Source organism: Micromesistius poutassou, assembly GCF_964030765.1.
Source record: "Micromesistius poutassou genome assembly, chromosome: 4".
NCBI lineage: Eukaryota > Metazoa > Chordata > Actinopteri > Gadiformes > Gadidae > Micromesistius > Micromesistius poutassou.
Genome location: NC_140274.1, coordinates 22,478,216 through 22,497,321, shown reverse-complemented (window position 1 = coordinate 22,497,321; position 19,106 = coordinate 22,478,216). Strand labels below are relative to the sequence as shown.

At 50.5% G+C, this 19,106-nt stretch overlaps 1 protein-coding gene and 1 long non-coding RNA gene across 3 annotated transcripts; both read right to left on the bottom strand.

Moving 5' to 3' along the window:
• Window positions 1–2,505: 2,505 nt before the first annotated feature.
• LOC311342636 lies at window positions 2,506–4,472 on the bottom strand. Of its 2 annotated transcripts, XR_014633416.1 has the most exons (5): window positions 4,149–4,472; window positions 3,967–4,063; window positions 3,739–3,866; window positions 3,408–3,476; window positions 2,506–2,713 (listed from the first exon to the last, which is right to left on the bottom strand). It is a non-coding gene; the product is annotated as an uncharacterized lncRNA (long non-coding RNA). The 2 variants fall into 2 exon arrangements; XR_014633415.1 differs by having other exon boundaries at window positions 3,967–4,472.
• A 4,155-nt stretch (window positions 4,473–8,627) lies between these two features.
• Window positions 8,628–18,529, bottom strand: sts (steroid sulfatase (microsomal), isozyme S). The gene is made up of 11 exons (XM_084466637.1): window positions 18,421–18,529; window positions 17,151–17,393; window positions 16,655–16,776; window positions 15,360–15,482; window positions 13,986–14,388; window positions 13,441–13,577; window positions 12,450–12,587; window positions 11,998–12,154; window positions 11,040–11,161; window positions 10,015–10,322; window positions 8,628–9,172 (listed from the first exon to the last, which is right to left on the bottom strand). The coding sequence occupies exons 2-11, from the start codon at window positions 17,357–17,359 to the stop codon at window positions 9,077–9,079; spliced, it is 1,815 nt and encodes a 604-aa protein (XP_084322763.1). The 5' UTR covers window positions 17,360–17,393; window positions 18,421–18,529; the 3' UTR covers window positions 8,628–9,076.
• Between the last annotated feature and the right edge of the window lie 577 nt (window positions 18,530–19,106).

The window sequence follows — 19,106 nt, the reverse complement described above, 5'->3', positions numbered from 1 at the left end:
AACTCTGAACAGCAGTTCAGAGTACTCAGCCTTCTTGGAGACCCTGAATGGAGTCCTGTATGGGGCTCTGGTAGGGGACTCCGTAGTTCTGTTGGGAGACTTCAATGCCCACGTGGGCAACGACGGAGACACCTGGAGAGGCGTGGTGGGGAGGAACGGCCTCCCTGATCTAAACCCGAGTGGTCATTTGTTACTGGACTTCTGTGCTAGTCATGGATTGTCCATAACGAACACCATGTTTGAACATAAGGGTGCTCATAAGTGTACCTGGTACCAGAGTACCCTAGGCCGAAGATCGATGATCGATTTCATGATCGTGTCAGCTGATCTGAGGCCTTATGTTTTGGACACTCTGGTGAAGAGAGGGGCGGAACTGTCAACCGACCACCATCTGGTGGTGAGTTGGATCAGGGAATGGGGGGAAGAGTCTGGACAGACCTGGTAAGCCCAAACGGGTAGTCCGGGTGAATTGGGAATGTCTGGAGGAGGCCCCCGTCCTAGAGATCTTCAACTCACACCTCCGGCGGAGCTTTTCTAGCATTCCTGTGGAGGTTGAGGGCATTGAGCCGGAGTGGGCGGTGTTCAAAGCCTCTATTGCTGAAGCTGCAGTGGTGAGCTGTGGCCTCAGGGTCTTAGGTTCCTCAAGGGGCGGTAACCCTCAGACACCATGGTGGACACCGGTGGTCAGGGAAGCCGTCCGACTGAAGGAGGCCTTCCGGGGTATGTTATCCCGGAGGACTCCTGTCGTAGTTGCAGGTTACCGGCGGGCTCGAAGGGCTGCAGCCGCTGCCGTGTCGGAGGCTAAACAGCGGGTGTGGGAGAAGTTCGGAGAGGACATGGAGAAGGACTTTCGGTCGGCACCAAAGTGTTTCTGGAAGACCATCCGACACCTCAGAAGGGGGAAACGGGGAACCATCCAAGCTGTAAGGGTCGGACTCTGTTGACCTTGACTGAGGAGGTAGTCGAACATTGGAAAGAACACTTTGAGGAACTCCTGAATCCGACTAACACGCCCTCTATGATGAAGCCAGAGCTCGAGGTTGATGCTGGTTCGTCGTCAATTTCCCTGGTGGAAGTCACTGAGGTAGTTAAACATCTCCGCAGTGGCAAAGCCCCAGGGATTGATGAAATCCAGCCAGAAATGTTAAAAGCTCTGGGTGTTGAGGGCCTGTCATGGTTGACATGCCTATTCAACATTGCGTGGGAGTCTGGTACAGTGCCAAAGGAGTGGCAAACCAGGGTGGTGGTTCCCCCGTTCAAAAAGGGGGACCAGAGAGTGTGTGCCAATTACTGGAGTATCACACTTCTCAGCCTCCCTGCGAAAGTCTACTCTAAGGTGCTGGAAAGGAGGGTTTGGCCGATTGTCGAACCTCAGATTGAAGAGGAACAATGCGGTTTCCGCCCTGGACGTGGAACTACGGACCAGCTCTTCACTCTCGCAAGGATCCTGGAGGGGGCCTGGGAGTATGCCCATCCGCTCTACATGTGTTTTGTGGATCTGGAGAAGGCATATGACCGGGTCCCCCAGGAGAAACTGAGGGAGGGGCTGCGGGAGTACAGGGTGAGGGGGTCACTCCTCAGGGCCATCCAATCTCCGTACTCCCAAAGCGAGAGCTGTGTCCGCGTTCTCGGCAGCCAGTCAGTTCCGTTCCCGGTGGGTGTTGGCCTCCGCCAGGGCTGCGCTTTGTCACCAATCCTGTTTGTGATATTCATGGACAGACTGGTTGGAAAGCTGCGGCCGAGTGCTTTCCGGCGGTACTGGCCCCGACTCCCTAGCGCCGTCCTGTCCGGAGATATCAAGGTTAGGGTTAGGGTGATGGTTAGGTTGAGGGTAAGGGTGATGGTTAGGGTGAGGAGTAGGGTGAGGATTAGGGTGAGGATAAGGGTTAGGATTAGGTTAAAAGGTGAGGTTAGGGTGAGGAGTAGGATAAGTGTTAGGGTGAGGATTAGAGTGAGGGTGAGGATTAGGGTCAGGAGTAGGGTAAGTGTTAGGGTGAGGATTAGAGTGAGGGTGAGGATTAGGGTGAGGGTAAGGGTGAGGAGTAGGGTTAGGGTGAGGAGTAGGGTTAGGGTAAGGGTAAGGGTGATGGTTAGGGTGATGTTAGGGTGAGGATTAGGGTTAGGGTAAGGGTCAGGATTAGGTTGAGGGTAAGGCTGAGGATTAGGGTTAGGCTAAGGGTGAGGGTTAAAGTGAGGGTTAGGGTAAGGGAGGGGGCCGGTTAGGGTATAGGGGAGGGGTGGTGGTTAGGGTTGGGGGGGGGAGGTATGGGTAAAGGGGAGGGGGGTAGGGTTAGGGGAGGGGGGGACGACGGAGGTGAGGGTATAGGGAAGGTAAGGGTATGAGGGGAGAGGTAACCTTACCTTATTAGGGTAACAGGCATGTGTATAATAAAAATTGCCACACAGCCAGATCGTTTTAAATGATTTTATATCATAAAACAACATCAGTATACATTTCAACATCTGTGCGCACAGTGAAGCAATTCTGGGATGTGATTCAAAAAAACAACGGTTCATCGTGAGACCATCTGACCCTAACTCTGTCCCTAACACTGAACCATGAGGAACCCATGAAGGAACCCTCGTAGGAACAAGGAACCCTTGAGAAACAAGGAACCCTTGACAACCCGTGACTTAGGTCACGTCCTGCGAGGTAGACGTTGAATCCGAAGTCTCCACCGTCCAGCTCTGATGAGGCGCCGTCGGTGGGTCACTGAAATGTTGCAAGAGGAAAAACAAATCGTTAGCATCGTAGCATAATCTATGTTGTTAGCCATAGGCCAACGATGTCAATGAGGCTACCGATGACGATTAGGCCATGAGGCTACCGATGACGATTAGGCCATGAGGCTACCCATGACGATTAGGCCATGAGGCTACCCATGACGATTAGGCCATGAGGCTACCCATGACGATTACGCTATGGGGCTACCGAAGTCAATTATGCTACAATATCAATTATACTATGAGGCTAGCGATGTCGATTATGCTATGAGGCTAACTATATCAATTATGCTAGGAGGCTAACGATGTCCAGCTAGGAGGCTAACCAAATTCCGGGTCTCCCTCCAGATAGGTGGCTCCTCCATCAGCTCTCCTCAGCCCAGGGTTCCTGATCATTTTGTCCATGATTTTTTTAGTTAATATAATTTGTGTTGAAATTGTAAATAATTATACTTGAAGAAAATACTTTTGTTTTGAGAATTCTAAACTAGAAACACAGTGGTAGTAGTTTATTATTCTTTGGACACCTCAAATAATTCTGAATCAAATCAAATTTTTAACTTCAAAATGAAACATGCACACACTTGGGAATTTGTAATTCAGGAATTTCGTAAAAAATTCTGTGAATTTAACAGCATAGCTCTGGTGGTGAAACGATGTAAAAAAAAAAAGTTGATATTAACCTTCCAAAGACTTCCAAAAGAAGTCCCATCGTAGTCCTCGTCTCGCTCCTGGTGGGTCGTCAGCTTCATCTGTTCACAATACAAACACATTAAAAGGGTGATGTTACGTAATGTGTGAGTGTGACCAGCTGTTACGTTTTAGTGTCCACCTTGATGTACGCTGGATAAACTTTAGTAGTAGCAGCTGATGTGACCGTAATTACTTCAAATCACAGCTTTGGCTAAAATTCACTGAATGAAAAATCTGAAGGAAAAACTAATGAACACCCTCTACGATCGTTTGAAATAATTAAAAATAACCTCCAGGTGTCAAGTGTTTGGTGATGGTTACCCTCCGGTCCCCAGTCTCCGGTCCAGCCTGGTGCCCCATTCCTGGTCCAGGGGGATCTGGATACCCTCTGGTCCACAGCCTCCGGTCCAGCCTGGTACCCCATGCCTGGTCTAGGGGATCTAGTTACCCTACATTATAATTAAGGGCGAGAAAAGCACTATACACATCCAATGTATTATTATTATTATTATTATTATTATTATTATTATTATCCCTGGTGCCCCATACCTGGTCCAGCGGGATCTGGTCTCCAGCCTCTGGTCTCCCATGCCTGGTCTTGGGGATCTGGTCACCTGCTGGTCCTCAGCCTCTGGTCCAGGAGATCCTGTGAAGTCAGACAGCATCTTTATAGACCTGTGCACATCGCGGTCTCGAATCTAACTACCAACCCCCCCACAGAAGCCCCTTACCTTGAGCTGGAACGACGATGGAGATCTTGGGGTGCTGATCTTGGGGTCGTCTTGTTGCAAAATACAGCCAACAGACTTACCTTGAGCAGATCTAGTAGTTTGTTGCTGTTGGTTCATGTACAAATAATTGACTATACATTTCATATCCCCCCCATTTAGCAAATAATTCCCACCCATAAACAAGGCTGACAACAGTACAAAATAACAAACTGTTCTCATGCCTTTTGTCTACTTCCTTACTACTCTCTAAAACATTGCATGCACATCGCATGAGTGTTGCCTTACTGATCAGGGTGTGATCTGAGTGACCAGAGATGCATGCTAGGATACTGTGCCATCTGACGCCTACAGTTCTGTAGACGTTCCCCCTCAGGAGAAAACAAGTTTTCAAAAGGCTGTCGTGACATCAGTTACATGACCTGGAACGTCCGTCAAGACCATGACAGGGACTCCCCAAGGAGAAACGCCAAAGGGTAGGATGTGATGCTCCCCCACTCGGCGACTAGAATACAACCCAGCTCTTACAGGAGAGAATCATGGAGCACATTTAAACGTTCCTCTTGCAGCTCCAGTGAGCCTTTCACCTCCTCTTCTGAAGAAGAGCACAACTGCAGCTCGACCGGAACGCTAGTTGGGATGTTTCCAAGATGGTTTCCGATTCAAGGGGGACCCATCTCCCAGGTCCAACTAGCCTCGTCGATACAATTTAGCCCGAGAAAGACTTGGATCTCAGGGCAGGAGTACAGGAGATCCAGAGGGCTTGCCAGCAGTCCATCATGTTGAGGTTAGGTAGGGAAGCCACGTCGCAGACTGTTCATCTTCAATTAGTTGGTTGGTTGGTTTCTCATCCGATTCTGTTCATTCAGATTGCCGTTAGTCCATCATCCATTGTACCAAGTAGCCATTATCGCTTCCCATTGTTTGCATGATTCAGTCACACTGCAGTCCAAGCTGCATGACACTCAAGTCATCCTGTCCAGTGTGTAGAAGGGTCGAATTGAGATCCAGATGCTAGATTGCTCCAGGCTCTTGCTGTATTGAACACCCACTTTGTTATCCTCTTTGATTTAGTCCACAGACTTGAGTCATCCAGAAACGTACGACCAAAAGACACTCAAGGGTGTTTCAGGAAGAGTAGCGTCCTCCTATAGCTGAAAATTAAGATGTTCAGGTAATACAAGCCAAGTAGAAAAATTTCCCCTCACACATGTAGTGCCCAGTACCAGGTTATAGATTGCCCCTCTCACACTTAGTGCCCCGTGCAAAGGCAACGATTGCCCCTCTCACACTTAGTGCCCCATGCCAGGTTAAATATTGCCGCTCACCTGAAGTAGTGCCCCATGACATGCAAAGATTGACCAGTACCAGGTTAAAGATCACACCTCTTTATTTTCAGTTATTAGATTGTGTATACACACACAAACGATGACAATACTCAAAGGAATACAAAGCCAAACGAGAGAGGAGAGACCATTGGAGGGTTTGACGGAGAGACCAGTGGTGGGTTTGTAGGTCCTTGAGGAGACCAGTGGAGGTTTTGACGGAGAGACCAGCGATGGGTTTGTATGTCTTTGAGAGAGGAGAGACCAGTGGAGGGTTTGTAGGTCTTTGAGAGAGGAGAGACCAGTGGTGGGTTTGTAGGTCTTTGAGAGAGGAGAGACCAGTGGAGGGTTTGTAGGTCTTTGAGAGACAGGAGAGACCAGTGGAGGGTTTGTAGGTCTTTGAGAGACAGGAGAGACCAGTGGAGGGTTTGTAGGTCTTTGAGAGACGAGAGACCAGTGGAGGGTTTGACGGAGAGACCAGCGATGGGTTTGTAGGTCTTTGAGAGAGGAGAGACCAGTGGAGGGTTTGTAGGTCTTTGAGAGAGGAGAGACCAGTGGAGGGTTTGTAGGTCTTTGAGAGGAGAGACCAGTGGAGGGTTTGTAGGTCCTTGAGAGGAGAGACCAGTGGTGGGTCAGACCAGTGGTGGGGGGGCTGGTGGGTCAGACCAGTGGTGGGGGGGCTGGTGGGTCAGACCAGTGGTGGGGGGGCTGGGGCTTGGGCTTCAAGGCGTACGGAGGGAAACGTTGGAACGGGCTCCGTGGTTCTCAGGTGCAGGAACCAGGTTGGGTTCTAGTTGCTGAGAGGGACAGCCCTCACATCTCGCCCCCCAGTGTGTCTCCTTGAGGAGTCCCTGTCGCCATCCTGAAGGACGTTCCAATTCATGTAACTGACGTGACAACAGCCTCTTAAACACTCGGGTTCCCCTGAGGGGGAACGTCTACACAACTGAAGGCCTCAAACAGCACAGAACCCTAGCATGCAGCTCTGGTCAGCCAGACCACACCCTTATCAGTAGGACAACACACATGGGATGTGATGCAATGTTGAGGAATGTAGTAGGAAAGTGGACGGATAAAGTATCTTCTAGGGGCGAATGAGAGGCATGAGAACGGGGGGGGGGGGGGGGAAGAGAGAGAGAGAGAGAGAGATAGGGCCTATGTGGGGTGGGACAGGGCCTACGAGTGGCGGGGCCTGAGAGAGACAGAGAGAGAGAGAGAGAGTCTATGTGGGGTGGGACAGGGCCTACGAGTGGCGGGGCCTGAGAGAGAGAGAGAGACAGAGAGAGAGAGAGAGAGAGACAGGGCCTATGTGGGGTGGGACAGGGCCTATGTGGGGTGGGACAGGGCCTATGTGGGGTGGGACAGGGCCTATGTGGGGTGGGACAGGGCCTATGTGGGGTGGGACAGGGCCTATGTGGGGTGGGACAGGGCCTATGTGGGGTGGGACAGGGCCTATGTGGGGTGGGACAGGGCCTACGAGTGGCGGGGCCTGAGAACCGGTTCAAACTAAACGCTTTCAGCCCACAGCATTAAAATAAAATGTTGTGACTTACAGTTCGCAGTTTCTTCTTCTTCATTGATCGATCGTGATACTCACAGAATCTGTTTCTTCTTCTTGAGCTGTGAAGGACAGCAACGAGATTAGTTTTACAGCTAGTGTGTGTGTGTGTGTGTGTGTGTGTGTGTGTGTGTGTGTGTGTGTGTGTGTGTGTGTGTGTGTGTGTGTGTGTGTGTGTGTGTGTGTGTGTGTGTGTTTTAATTAGTGATTAATCCAATCAAAATAAGTTACTAAAATAGGCAGTTATTGCACTCACTTGGTTTGTTGAAGTTGATTGTAGTCTGTGTTGGCTCCAAGCTCTAAAATGCGTCCAAATAAGTTATAAAAATATCAGGAGTCAGGAGCAGCACAAGACCATGTCCTCTCTCAGCATTCACTGATTCAAATTGTTTGTTTGCACACCTGCATACAATTACTGAGCTGATTATAACGCTTTACGTCACTACCGCTGTTCAACACCAGATGGAGGGATCCCTCATGCATTCAAATAAGAAAAAAAGTCAGATGAGGGGTTAGATTCCTGCCTGGGTCATATGCTGCATGTTTCCCTTTCTCTCTTCCTGTCTTACTCACTCTACAATAAAAACGATTTAAAAAAAAAAAATAATAAAGATAATAAAGTTAGGGGTTAACGGTTAGGGTTTAGGGTTACGTTGGAGGCTGTAGATGTTCATAAGACAAGGGTTAGGGTTTTTGCACTTTATTTTGTTTTGGGCATTTCCTCACAGTGCAAATATGTTTAAATGAGTGTTTTGAAATGGAATTAATTAATACTTTTTCGTTAGCCTATGTTGTGAGTAACTGAGAGAATAATTAATACTTTGGTCTGATAATGTCTATTTATATATATTTTTTCTCTTTTGGAAAAAAAACACTGCTTTTAGTGGCCGAGTAGTCCACTACAGCGCTGCACATACACATTTGCCCAAAAAGGGTGAGGGTGAGGGTGAACATGAAAATAACCTAATGCAACTTTCTTAGTATCTGAAGATTATGGCCCAGTTGTCTTCTTTACCTTAAGACACAAGTGACTACTGTGGAATGTTTGAACCAGTGCCATTCCAGTGCCGAGTTGTGATTAGTGGTCCAGTGGCTCCATCTACTGGAGAAAAGAAACCACCTGCTGCCACCTCAGGAGTAAACACATAAATTATTGTAATATAACATACAGCGTGTGTGTTTTCACCTTTTTAAGCTTACGTCCGTCCACGCCTTTAGGTTAGAGTATTATAATTATAATCCAGTCTTGATGTTGACATCCCCTCGGAGAAACCATTGATATTCCATTGTTGATATGATTAAATGTTCCATTATTGACATTCTCAAACGTTCCATTGGTATGATGTTAATGAGTCAGTGTTGGATTGTTGGCCGTCTTGTATGGTTGTTGCTGTACGACATTGTTCCCCCCCTGAATGCTTCTAAGGCAGCGTTCTCCTTTCTGGAGCTGAGGGCCCAAAGGATGAGAAACTATATGAAGGGCTACTCATTCTAAATACTTTTCTTGAATGAAATGAGGGTAAACACCTCTTTAACACAAGCCTATGTGTGTTGATTTGCTTTACGTTAACACTAACCAAAGGAAAGGGACTGACATTTGACAAGTGACATTTTTAATTAGGAATAATTATATCTATCTCATTCATCTCAACATACAAGTAGGGTTACTGACAATCGTTACCAACTTATCCCAACATAATAACAACTTAAAAACTAAATTACTAAATTACAACGGAACCATACATTTGCCCTGTTAGAATTATAGGGTACACACACAAATGTCAATATTCCAAGAGCCGTTAATAGCTACGGCATTACAGTTACATGAAAATACATTTAAAAAAAATGAAATACAATTTATTGAATTGCGGAAGTGAACCCTTTGTGGAAGTGTGAAGTAGTGAACTTCAGAAAAACAGAACAGTCGGTTCTCCCGGAAAAGCAGAACAGGCCAAAAAAAACCCGGCAAAAACCGGCAATGCAGACTTTATCACCAAAAAAAAAAAAAAAAAGTATTTTCCATCGTCATCGTTAAAAAACCGCAACGTTTAACCCCCGATGGAACCAACGTCTGCGGCCTCCTGAGCTCGGTGGCCGTCCTCCTCCTCCTCCCGGCAGAACAGACGGCCGTCGGAGCAGGACGGCTGCACGGAACGACAAGACGGAGGACGTCAGCGGCCCGCCCCCCAACGGCCCCACGACGCAACGCCACCAGGCCAGACTGGGATTGGCCCGTTACGAGCCGGTTTGGAAATCTGCCCCTCGTGACATCACAGGTGGACACGCCCACCTGTGATGTCACAAGGGGCAGATTTCCAGATCGGCTCGTAACGGGCCAATCACACCTCAGACCCGGTGGCGTGTCATGGCACCTTTAACCAACCAGTGAAAGCCACTGAGAGCGCTTTACGATGCTGCCTGACATTCACCCATTCATACACGTATTCATACACACGTTCAACGTTCATCCATTTACCCACCTATTCAACCACACATTCATACACACATGCACCCATTCATACACAAATTTATACACTGTCACACATGAATGCATACACACATGCACCCATTAATACACACATTCACTCATTCATGCACCCATCCAATCACCCAATCATACACACATTCATTCACCCATTCATTCATACACACATGCACCAATTCATTCACCCATGCATACACACACATTCATTCATACCCACATTCACCTATTCATACACACATTCACCCATTCACACACATATGCATGCATCCATTCACACACACATCGATTCATACACACATTCACCCATTCATCCACACATTCACCCATTCATACACAGATTCATCCACCCACTCATCCACACATTCACCCATTCATACAGATTCATTCACCCACTCATCCACACATTCACCCACTCATCCACACATCCACCCATTCCTCCACATTCACCAATGCATACACAATCCATCCCCCCACCATTCACCCCTTCACCCCCCCCCTCACCTGTAGCCATGGTTTCCAGAGCACGTGGCCCGGGGCCATCTGGTCGTCGGCGGCGGCGGGCTCCAGCGAGGCGCGGTGCCGCTCCACCGCCGCCGCCATCGCCGCCATGACGACGGCGAACCGCGGCTCGGTGGCGGGCGTGAGGGGCGTGGCCTCGGAGGGGTCGCGGGAGAGGTCGTACAGCAGGGGGGGGTCGTGGTGGGTGACGTAGGGGGCGTGGCACAGGCACACCAGCGTGTCCACGCAGGACCGACCGCCGGGCGGAGAGAAGACGGGCGTGAAGAGGAAGGCCTTCCAGACCGCGCCCTCTGCAGGGGGGGGGGGGGGGGGACGGACCAATCAGAACGCACCCCCCGGGGTTCACCTCCTAGGCTCTGATTGCGTACACTGACGTGGCCGAGGGAGGGGGGGTTGAGAAGGAATTGGGGGAAAGGAACTTTGGCTTTGAATCCCTGAAGTACATGAACCGCGACAGGGAGGAGAAAGGGACTGTTGCCCGCGATTGTCTCCCGCTGGAGCCCCGCTGCAGCGGGAGACAAACCCTTCTCCTCCATGTCGCGGTTCAGTCTACTTCAGATTGATGTGGAAGTGGAAGAACCAGAGACGTCGGAGAACCCGACGCAGTCGTTTGAGATTCATAATATCGTCTGGAGGCGCACACAGATTTTGGCCGTGATAATATATATTATATAATATAGATATCTAAATATAATATGATATTATTTAGATATAGAGCTCCAGGACTCCCGCTGGAGCACCCGGAGTGTTCTAGAATATTTACAGAACACGGCCAAAAGCTGTGTGTGCCTCGCCATTGCGATACATCCCACTGTAAACACGAGCGCATGGTACCGTGGCCGCAAGCTGCTCAGGGCCACGCCCCCACCCTCCACCTGGACCCGCCTCTAAAAACGGCCCGTTTGTGGAGAGTAGTGGCTGTAACTCTGCACCAAGGCTGCATCTCTTGAACGTCTTCTAATACTGTATTAGGGGCTAACACCTATATTAAAGCATCCATAACTCACCGCCCGGCGGGTGCCAGCGGACGGCGTTGAGGCGGGCGTTGCAGTAGTGGAAGAGGAACTCGTGTTCCGACCGCGGCGCCCGGCCCAGCAGCAGCGGCATGAGGTCGTGGCCGTCCAGCGCCCTGCCCCACCGGAGAACAACGGACCGAGTGAAGGGGTGAATGTGTGCGTGGACGCGTTCATACCGCGCCTTTCTTCACCAGTGGGGTCTGATCTCAGAGAGCTTTTACAATTGTTGTACTTCATGCACCCATTCACCCATTCATATACACATGCACCCGTTCACGCACACGTATCCGTACACCCATTCACCCTTTCATACACATTCACCCATTCATAAACACATTCATACGCACACATACACACACACACCCATGCATACACACGTCCACCCAATCATACACACGTTCACTCATTCACGCACACATATTCATACACCCATTCACACACATTCACCCATGCATACACACATTCACCCACACATACATACACACACATTCATACACACATTCATTCGTCCAGTCCTACACCCATTCATACACACATTCACCCATTCATACTCACATTCACACACACAAACACATTCATGCACACATTCATTCATCCAGTCCTACACACATTCACACACGCATATTCGTACACAGATTCACTCATTCATACATTCATACACACATTCACCCATACATACACAAATTCACACATTCATAAACAGATTCACCCATTCATACACACATTCCTACACACATTCACCCATTCATACATTCATACACACATTCACCCATACATACACAAATTCACACATTCATAAACAGATTCACCCATTCATACACACATTCCTACACACATTCACCCATTCATCCACACATCCACCCATTCATACACAAATTCACCCAATCATAAACAGATTCACCCACTCACACCCCCACCCACCCCCATTCACCCCTGGCGGGGGTCTGACCTGGGGGGCAGCGCGGCCCCCATCAGGGCGGCCAGCGTGGGGAGGAGGTCCAGGTGGGAGGTGGGCCGGTCCTCCACCGCCCCCCCGGGGAGCGTCCCGGGCAGACTCAGCACCCCCGGGACACGGATACCCCCCTCCCAGTTAGTGGCCTTACCCGCTGAGGGGGAGAGGGGGGGGGGGGGGGGGAGGGGGTGAGGGAGGGGAGGGGGAGGGAGGGGGGAGGGATGGAGGGAGGGGGTGAGGGAAGGGGTGAGGAGGGAAGGAGAGGGAGGGAGGGGGGGAGGGAGGGGGGAGGGAGGGAGGGAGGGAGGGGGGAGGTGAAGGAGGGGGGGTGAGGGGGTGAAGGAGAGGGAGGGCGTGAATGAGCGAGTGAATGAGTGTGTGACCCAGTGATCTCCAGTGAGCTGTCAGAGCTAGCGTGGATGGAGCTAGGCGCTGGGGGCGGGGCCTACCCTTGTAGACGCCGTTGGAGCCGTGCTGAACCCCGCCCCGGTCTGACTCCTCCTCCAGGTGGGCGCCCTGGTCCGAGGTCAGGTACAGCAGCGTGTTGTTCCTCAGCCCCAGACGCTGCAGGGTGGCCACCACCAGGCCTGGGGGGGGGGGGGGGGGGGGCACGGAGCGGACATTGATACAGGGAGGCACTGACACTCACCCATTCACGCACATTCACCCATCATACTCACATTCACCCATTCATGCACACATTCACACACACATCCACCCATTCACACACACACATTCACCCACTCATACACATATCATACTCACATTCAGCCATTCCTACACACATTCACCCATTCATACACACATTCACCCATTCATACACACATTCACCCATTCATACACACATTCACCCATTCATACACACATTCACCCATTCATACTCACATCCACCCATTCACACACACATTCACCCATTCATACTCACATCCACCCAGTCATACACACATCCACCCATTCATACTCACCTCCACCCATTCACACACACAGAGAAACACGCGAGCAGTTCATTAAGTGGACTAATCAGTTAACCCTCTTAACCCGGTTATTAACCCTCTTAACCCGGTTATTAACCCTCTTAACCCGGTTATTAACCCACTTAACCCGGTTATTAACCCTCTTAACCCGGTTATTAACCCTCTTAACCCGGTTATTAACCCTCTTAACCCGGTTATTAACCCTCTTAACCCGGTTATTAACCCTCTTAACCCGGTTATTAACCCTCTTAACCCGGTTATTAACCCTCTTAACCCGGTTATTAACCCTCTTAACCCGGTTATTAACCCTCTTAACCCGGTTACTAACCCTCTTAACCCGGTTATTAACCCTCTTAACCCGGTTACTAACCCTCTTAACCCGGTTACTAACCCTCTTAACCCGGTTATTAACCCTCTTAACCCGGTTACTAACCCTCTTAACCCGGTTACCGGGCGTCACACTCACCCACGGCGCCGTCCACCTCGCGGACGGCGTCGCCGTAGAGACCGTGGGGGCCGGAGCCCCGGAGGGGGGGCGCGGCAAAGAGGGCGGTGTGCACCTGGAGGAAGGACAGGAAGAGGAGGAAGGGCTGCCCCGAGCTCCTGGTGAGAGGGTGAGGGGGGGAGGGGGGGGGGGAGGGGGGGTGAGGGAGTGAGGGAGGGAGGAGGGAGGGAGGGAGGGAGAGAGGGAGGGGGGGGGGGGTGAGGGAATGAGGGAGGGAGGTTGAGAGTGAATAAATCGCTCCACCACCACCACCCACCACCACCACCTCCACCACCACCATGACCCACTAACACCACCACCATTACCCACCACCACCACCACCACCATCTCCACCTCCACCACCACCTCCACCATGACCCACTAACACCACCACCTCCACCACCACCACCACCTCCACCATGACCCACTAACATCACCACCTCCACCACCACCACCACCTCCACCATGACCCACTAACACCACCACCTCCACCACCACCACCACCACCCCCCCCACCTCCGCCCTACCGCTCCATGAAGTCCACGGCCTCCCGGGTCATGCGTGCGGTCAGGCTGTCGCTGACGTAGGGCTTCTCCACCACCCTCTCGTCCCGCATCAGGACGCAGTTCAGCGCGCCGACGAGATGCTCGAACGCGACGTAGGCGGCGGCCGCGGCGACCCCGACCAGCAGCAGCGCCAGCGCCGCCCACCGGCCTCCGTGGCAGCAGAGGCAGAGCAGGGCGGCCCAGAACGAGGCGCTGAGCACCAGCCACACGTACGGCCGCACCTGGGCGAAGACGGAGCCCTGGCCCCCGACGCAGTCCCGGAGGTGGGTCATGGGCGTGCCGTAGAACAGGTCGAAGCCGTGGCGCGCCGGGTGGTGGCAGTGGTCGCCCGCCCGCTCGCAGTTCAGACCCAGGTGCCATTTACCTGGAGGGCGTGGCGGCGGGCGGGGGGGGGGGAAAGCTTTGTCGGACGTTTTGTCGGACGTTTGTCGGATGTTTTGTCGGACGTTTGTCGGACGTTTTGTCGGACGTTTGTCGGACGTTTTGTCGGACGTTTGTCGGATGTTTGTCGGACGTTTGTCGGACGTTTGTCGGACGTTTGTCGGACGTTTTGTCGGATGTTTGTCGGACGTTTGTCGGACATTTTGTCAGACGTTTGTCGGATGTTTGTCGGACGTTTGTCGGACGTTTTGTCGGACGTTTGTCGGACGTTTGTCGGACGTTTTGTCGGACGTTTGTCGGACGTTTTGTCGGACGTTAGTCGGACGTTTTGTCGGGAGTTGCTACAAGGTCCACAGCTGTTTTGTTTTTTTACGACAGACGACCGATGTCTGATAAACGTCCGATAAATGTTTAAAGTTTGTCGGGAAGTGTGTCGGACGTTTGTGTGAGTGAATGAGTAAGGGAGAGATTGAGTGAGTGAGTGAGTGAGACTGAGTGTGTGAGTGAGTGAGTGAGTGGGTTAGCGAGTGAGTGACCAAGTGAGTGAATGAGTGAGTGACCGAGCGAGTGAGTGAGTGATTGACCGAGTGAGTGAGTGAGTGAGTGATTGACCGAGTGAGTGAGTGAGTGAGTGAGTGAGTGAGTGAGTGAGTGAGTGAGGGAGTGAAGGAATGACCGAGTGAATGAGTGACGGAGTGAGTGAATGAGGAAGTTAGCGAGTGAAGGAATGACAGAGTGAGTGAGTGAGGGAGGGAGTGACGGAGTGAGGGAGTGACCGAGTGACCGAGCGAGTGGGTTAGTGAGCGAGTGACAGAGTGAGTGAGTGAGTGAGTGAGTGAGTGACAGAGTGAGTGAGTGAGTGAGGGAGTGACGGAGTGAGGGAGTGAGGGAGTGAGGGAGTGACCGAGCGAGTGGGTTAGTGAGTGAGTGAGGGTCAGTTGGGGGGGTACCCACCTATCAGGGCTGTGTTGTAGCCCTGACCTTTGGCCAGCTTGGCGAAGGTCACCTCGGTGGTGGGGAGGCCTCCGGAGGAGGCGGCGAAGATGTAGGCTCCCACTCTGCCCAGTCCCACCATACCTGCCCCCAGTAACACACAACCAGTTACACACTGCCCCCAGTAACACACAACCAGTTACACACTGCCCCCAGTAACACACAACCAGTTACACACTGCCCCCAGTAACACACAACCAGTAACACACTGCCCCCAGTAACACACAACCAGTAACACACTGCCCCCAGTAACACACAACCAGTAACACACAACCAGTAACACACAACCAGTAACACACTGCCCCCAGTAACACACAACCAGTAACACACTGCCCCCAGTAACACACAACCAGTAACACACAACCAGTAACACACTGCCCCCAGTAACACACAACCAGTAACACACAACCAGTAACACACTGCCCCCAGTAACACACAACCAGTAACACACTGCCCCCAGTAACACACAACCAGTGACACACTGCCCCCAGTAACACACAGACAGACGTGACTCCTCCCTCTCTGGTACCCAGTTAACATGTTGGGGGTGGTGGTGGTGTAGGTGGTGGTGGTGTTAGTGGTGTTAGTGGTGGTGTTAAGCGCTGGTTACACTTCTACAACTGCGTAATGCGCTATCCAACTGCGTAACCACGGAGACCCCTCGAGCCCTCATAGTTCTCCGTCGTGGTGCCGGATACGCAACGCAAGCGCTGCAGGCGCTGCCAGTGTTTACGTTGTGATAGTGGTCAAACCGGAAAAGTAATTCCGGAAAAATGATGTTTTTAGAGGACCAATCGCAGCCCTCGCCGTCTCCGTTGTCGCTTGACGGAGTGACGGACTCTTAAAAAATACTTCATGCAGCACTTTACACAGGAGTAAAAATTAGGCTTTAGTGCTGGTGGTGGTGTTAGTGGTGGTGGTGGTGTTAGTGGTGGTGTTAGTGGTGGTGTTAGTGGTGGTGTTAGTGGTGTTAGTGGTGGTGTTAGTGGTGGTGTTAGTGGTGTTAGTGGTGGTGTTAGTGGTGGTGTTAGTGGTGTTAGTGGTGGTGTTAGTGGTGGTGTTAGTGGTGGTGCTGGTGGTGGTGTTAGTGGTGTTAGTGGTGGTGGTGGTGTTAGTGGTGGTGTTAGTGGTGGTGTTAGTGGTGGTGCTGGTGGTGGTGTTAGTGGTGGTGTTAGTGGTGGTGGTGGTGGTGTTAGTGGTGTTAGTGGTGGTGTTGGTGTTAGTGGTGGTGGTGGTGTTAGTGGGTGGAGACTCACCAGAGCGTATGGGGTACCTCCCGGTGAGGAAGGCGGCCCGGCTGGGGGTACACAGCGGGGCGGCGGCCAGATGCTGGGTCAGCCTCACCCCCTGCTGGGCCAGACGGTCGATGTGAGGGGTGCTGGGGGGAGGAGGGAGGGGGAGGAGGAGACACCACCGAGGGTCAGGGGTGGTGGTCTCTGAATCACACTCTCACTCACTCACTCACTCACTAACTCCCTCCTTCCCTCCCTTCTTCACTCATTCACTAACTCCCTCCTTCCCTCCCTTCTTCACTCACTCACTAACTCCCTCCTTCCCTCCCTTCTTCACTCTGTAACATTTTTGAAAATCGCGCATTGGAAATGTTCATATAAAAAAAAAGGTTGCATCGAGATGCAGCGATAATCGATTCAGAATCGAATCGTTGACCTCGGAATCGGAATCGGAATCGGATCGTGAGGCGCGGAGAGACCCCCGACGCCCGGACCTTCGGGGTCTCACGCACGCCGTTACCCGATGGTGTCGTTGCCGTAGCAACCCAGGTCCCCAATCCCGAGGTCGTCCACCATCATGAGGACGATGTTGGGCTTCTCCTTGGTGGAGGAGAAGGAGGAGGAGGAGGAGGAGGAGGAGGAGGAGGAGGAGGAGAAGGAGGAGGAGGAGGTGGAGGAGGAGGTGGAGGAGGAGGAGACCAGGAGGAGGAGGAGGAACAGGGACTTCATGGCTCTGGACAGACGCCTCCTCTCAGGGGGTCACCTGGTGGGTGGAGCAGGTTGGATTAGGCCCGGGCAATTAAAACAATCAATGATCGTATCGGTGATAGACTTTAGATCAATATCAGTATAAAATATATTCAATATATATCGATAGGAGGCTGGACCACCAAATCTAGCAGCTGGGTTTGTTACACAAACACGGTTCCATACTTATTTACAATATCTGAGTGTTTTTCATCGTTGTGTCGACGTTGGAGTATTGATCAATGAAGAACAGTGGAAGGTCGTATTAAGAGTTAAACAGTAAGTGTTTAAATCCACCATGGTAATTCCTAGTCTTTTTAGGTCATTACAATGATCAATAGCTATCGATATCGATCAATATGATCGAGTTATATCATGATATGTCTTTCAGCCATATCGCCCAGGCCTAGGTTGGATTAATAATAATAATAATAATGCATGACATATTATTCTCATTACTACTACTACTACTTATAATAATAAGGCAGTTAATGCAGAACCAATAATAAAAAATAATCAAGACATTTGAGAACCACTGACCTAAACAACCTGCACGGTTCTTTATTACTCTGTGTACACATTATTGATTTTTATTCGATTTTTATTTGTGTTGTTGAACTTTGTGTCGTGCAGTCTAGTTCTGTGTGTGCTCGCGACTCTGTAAAGCGACCTTTACCTTCAGTCCGCCCATTGATTTCTACTGGAAAAATAAAGGTGGAAAAAATTGAATAGTTTGAAAAGTTGAATGAATAGAAAAAAGCTGAATAGATGAATAGCCATCATGTCGTTACAAAGCTGAACGTTTTGATATTTAAATGGTTTCTGTAGATTTCGATATCTAGAGTGTGAATGAATGCTCCAGCATTCACACTAATTAACTATTATATACATTATATTACGATCAAAGTTTTGGTTTCGGTTTGCGCGTAATAAATGGTTTACGTTGCGCACCGCGCATGCTCCGTGCGCAAAGACGCGAATTACGCACGGACACAACCATCACGAGCGACACTTGGGTGTCTTAACTGCGTGCGTAAACTCACCATTCCTTGTTCGGGTCGACTTTGCAAAAGTTGGCGACACTACTCTGAAGTCGAAGCCTTGGGAGGAAACGTCAAACTGGCTCTGCCCAGAGAGCCGGCAGTCGGTCATATGATCCTTAACCACCTGTTTGGATTGGTTGCCCAAAAAGCTGAGGGAGGATCCTGGGCTTTGGCGTTATCCTGGTCTACCGCAACGCCGTTTCCGGTTACGCACTTCCAATGAGGCTATAAGTTAGCTGGTATAACGTCTTTCCCGGAGGGAGAAGGATAAGAACATAACAAGAACATCAGCAAATAACAAGTAGAGTAAATGTGGAGCTTTGTCAATTAATTTGACAAAGAGCTATCCAAAACGGATATACCACTATCGGAAGTTCCGTGTTACTGGAAGTCCCGCCCAGTCTCTCTGGACAATAACGCTCTTTTGAGCATCCCGTTCCAGGCCTTCTGTAAACTGATTAACTGGTATAATAAATGTAAAATATTAATAAAGTGTCAAGTTTTTTTTGACACACAAAGAGACACACGCACACATACACGCGATAAACTCAAGTGCTCAACACAATAATATAATTAAGATATAATTATTAGTCTTTTTTAGTGTGTGCGTTAGTGTGTGTGTGTGTGTGTGTGTGTGTGTGTGTGTGTGTGTGTGTGTGTGTGTGTGTGTGTGTGTGTGTGTGTGT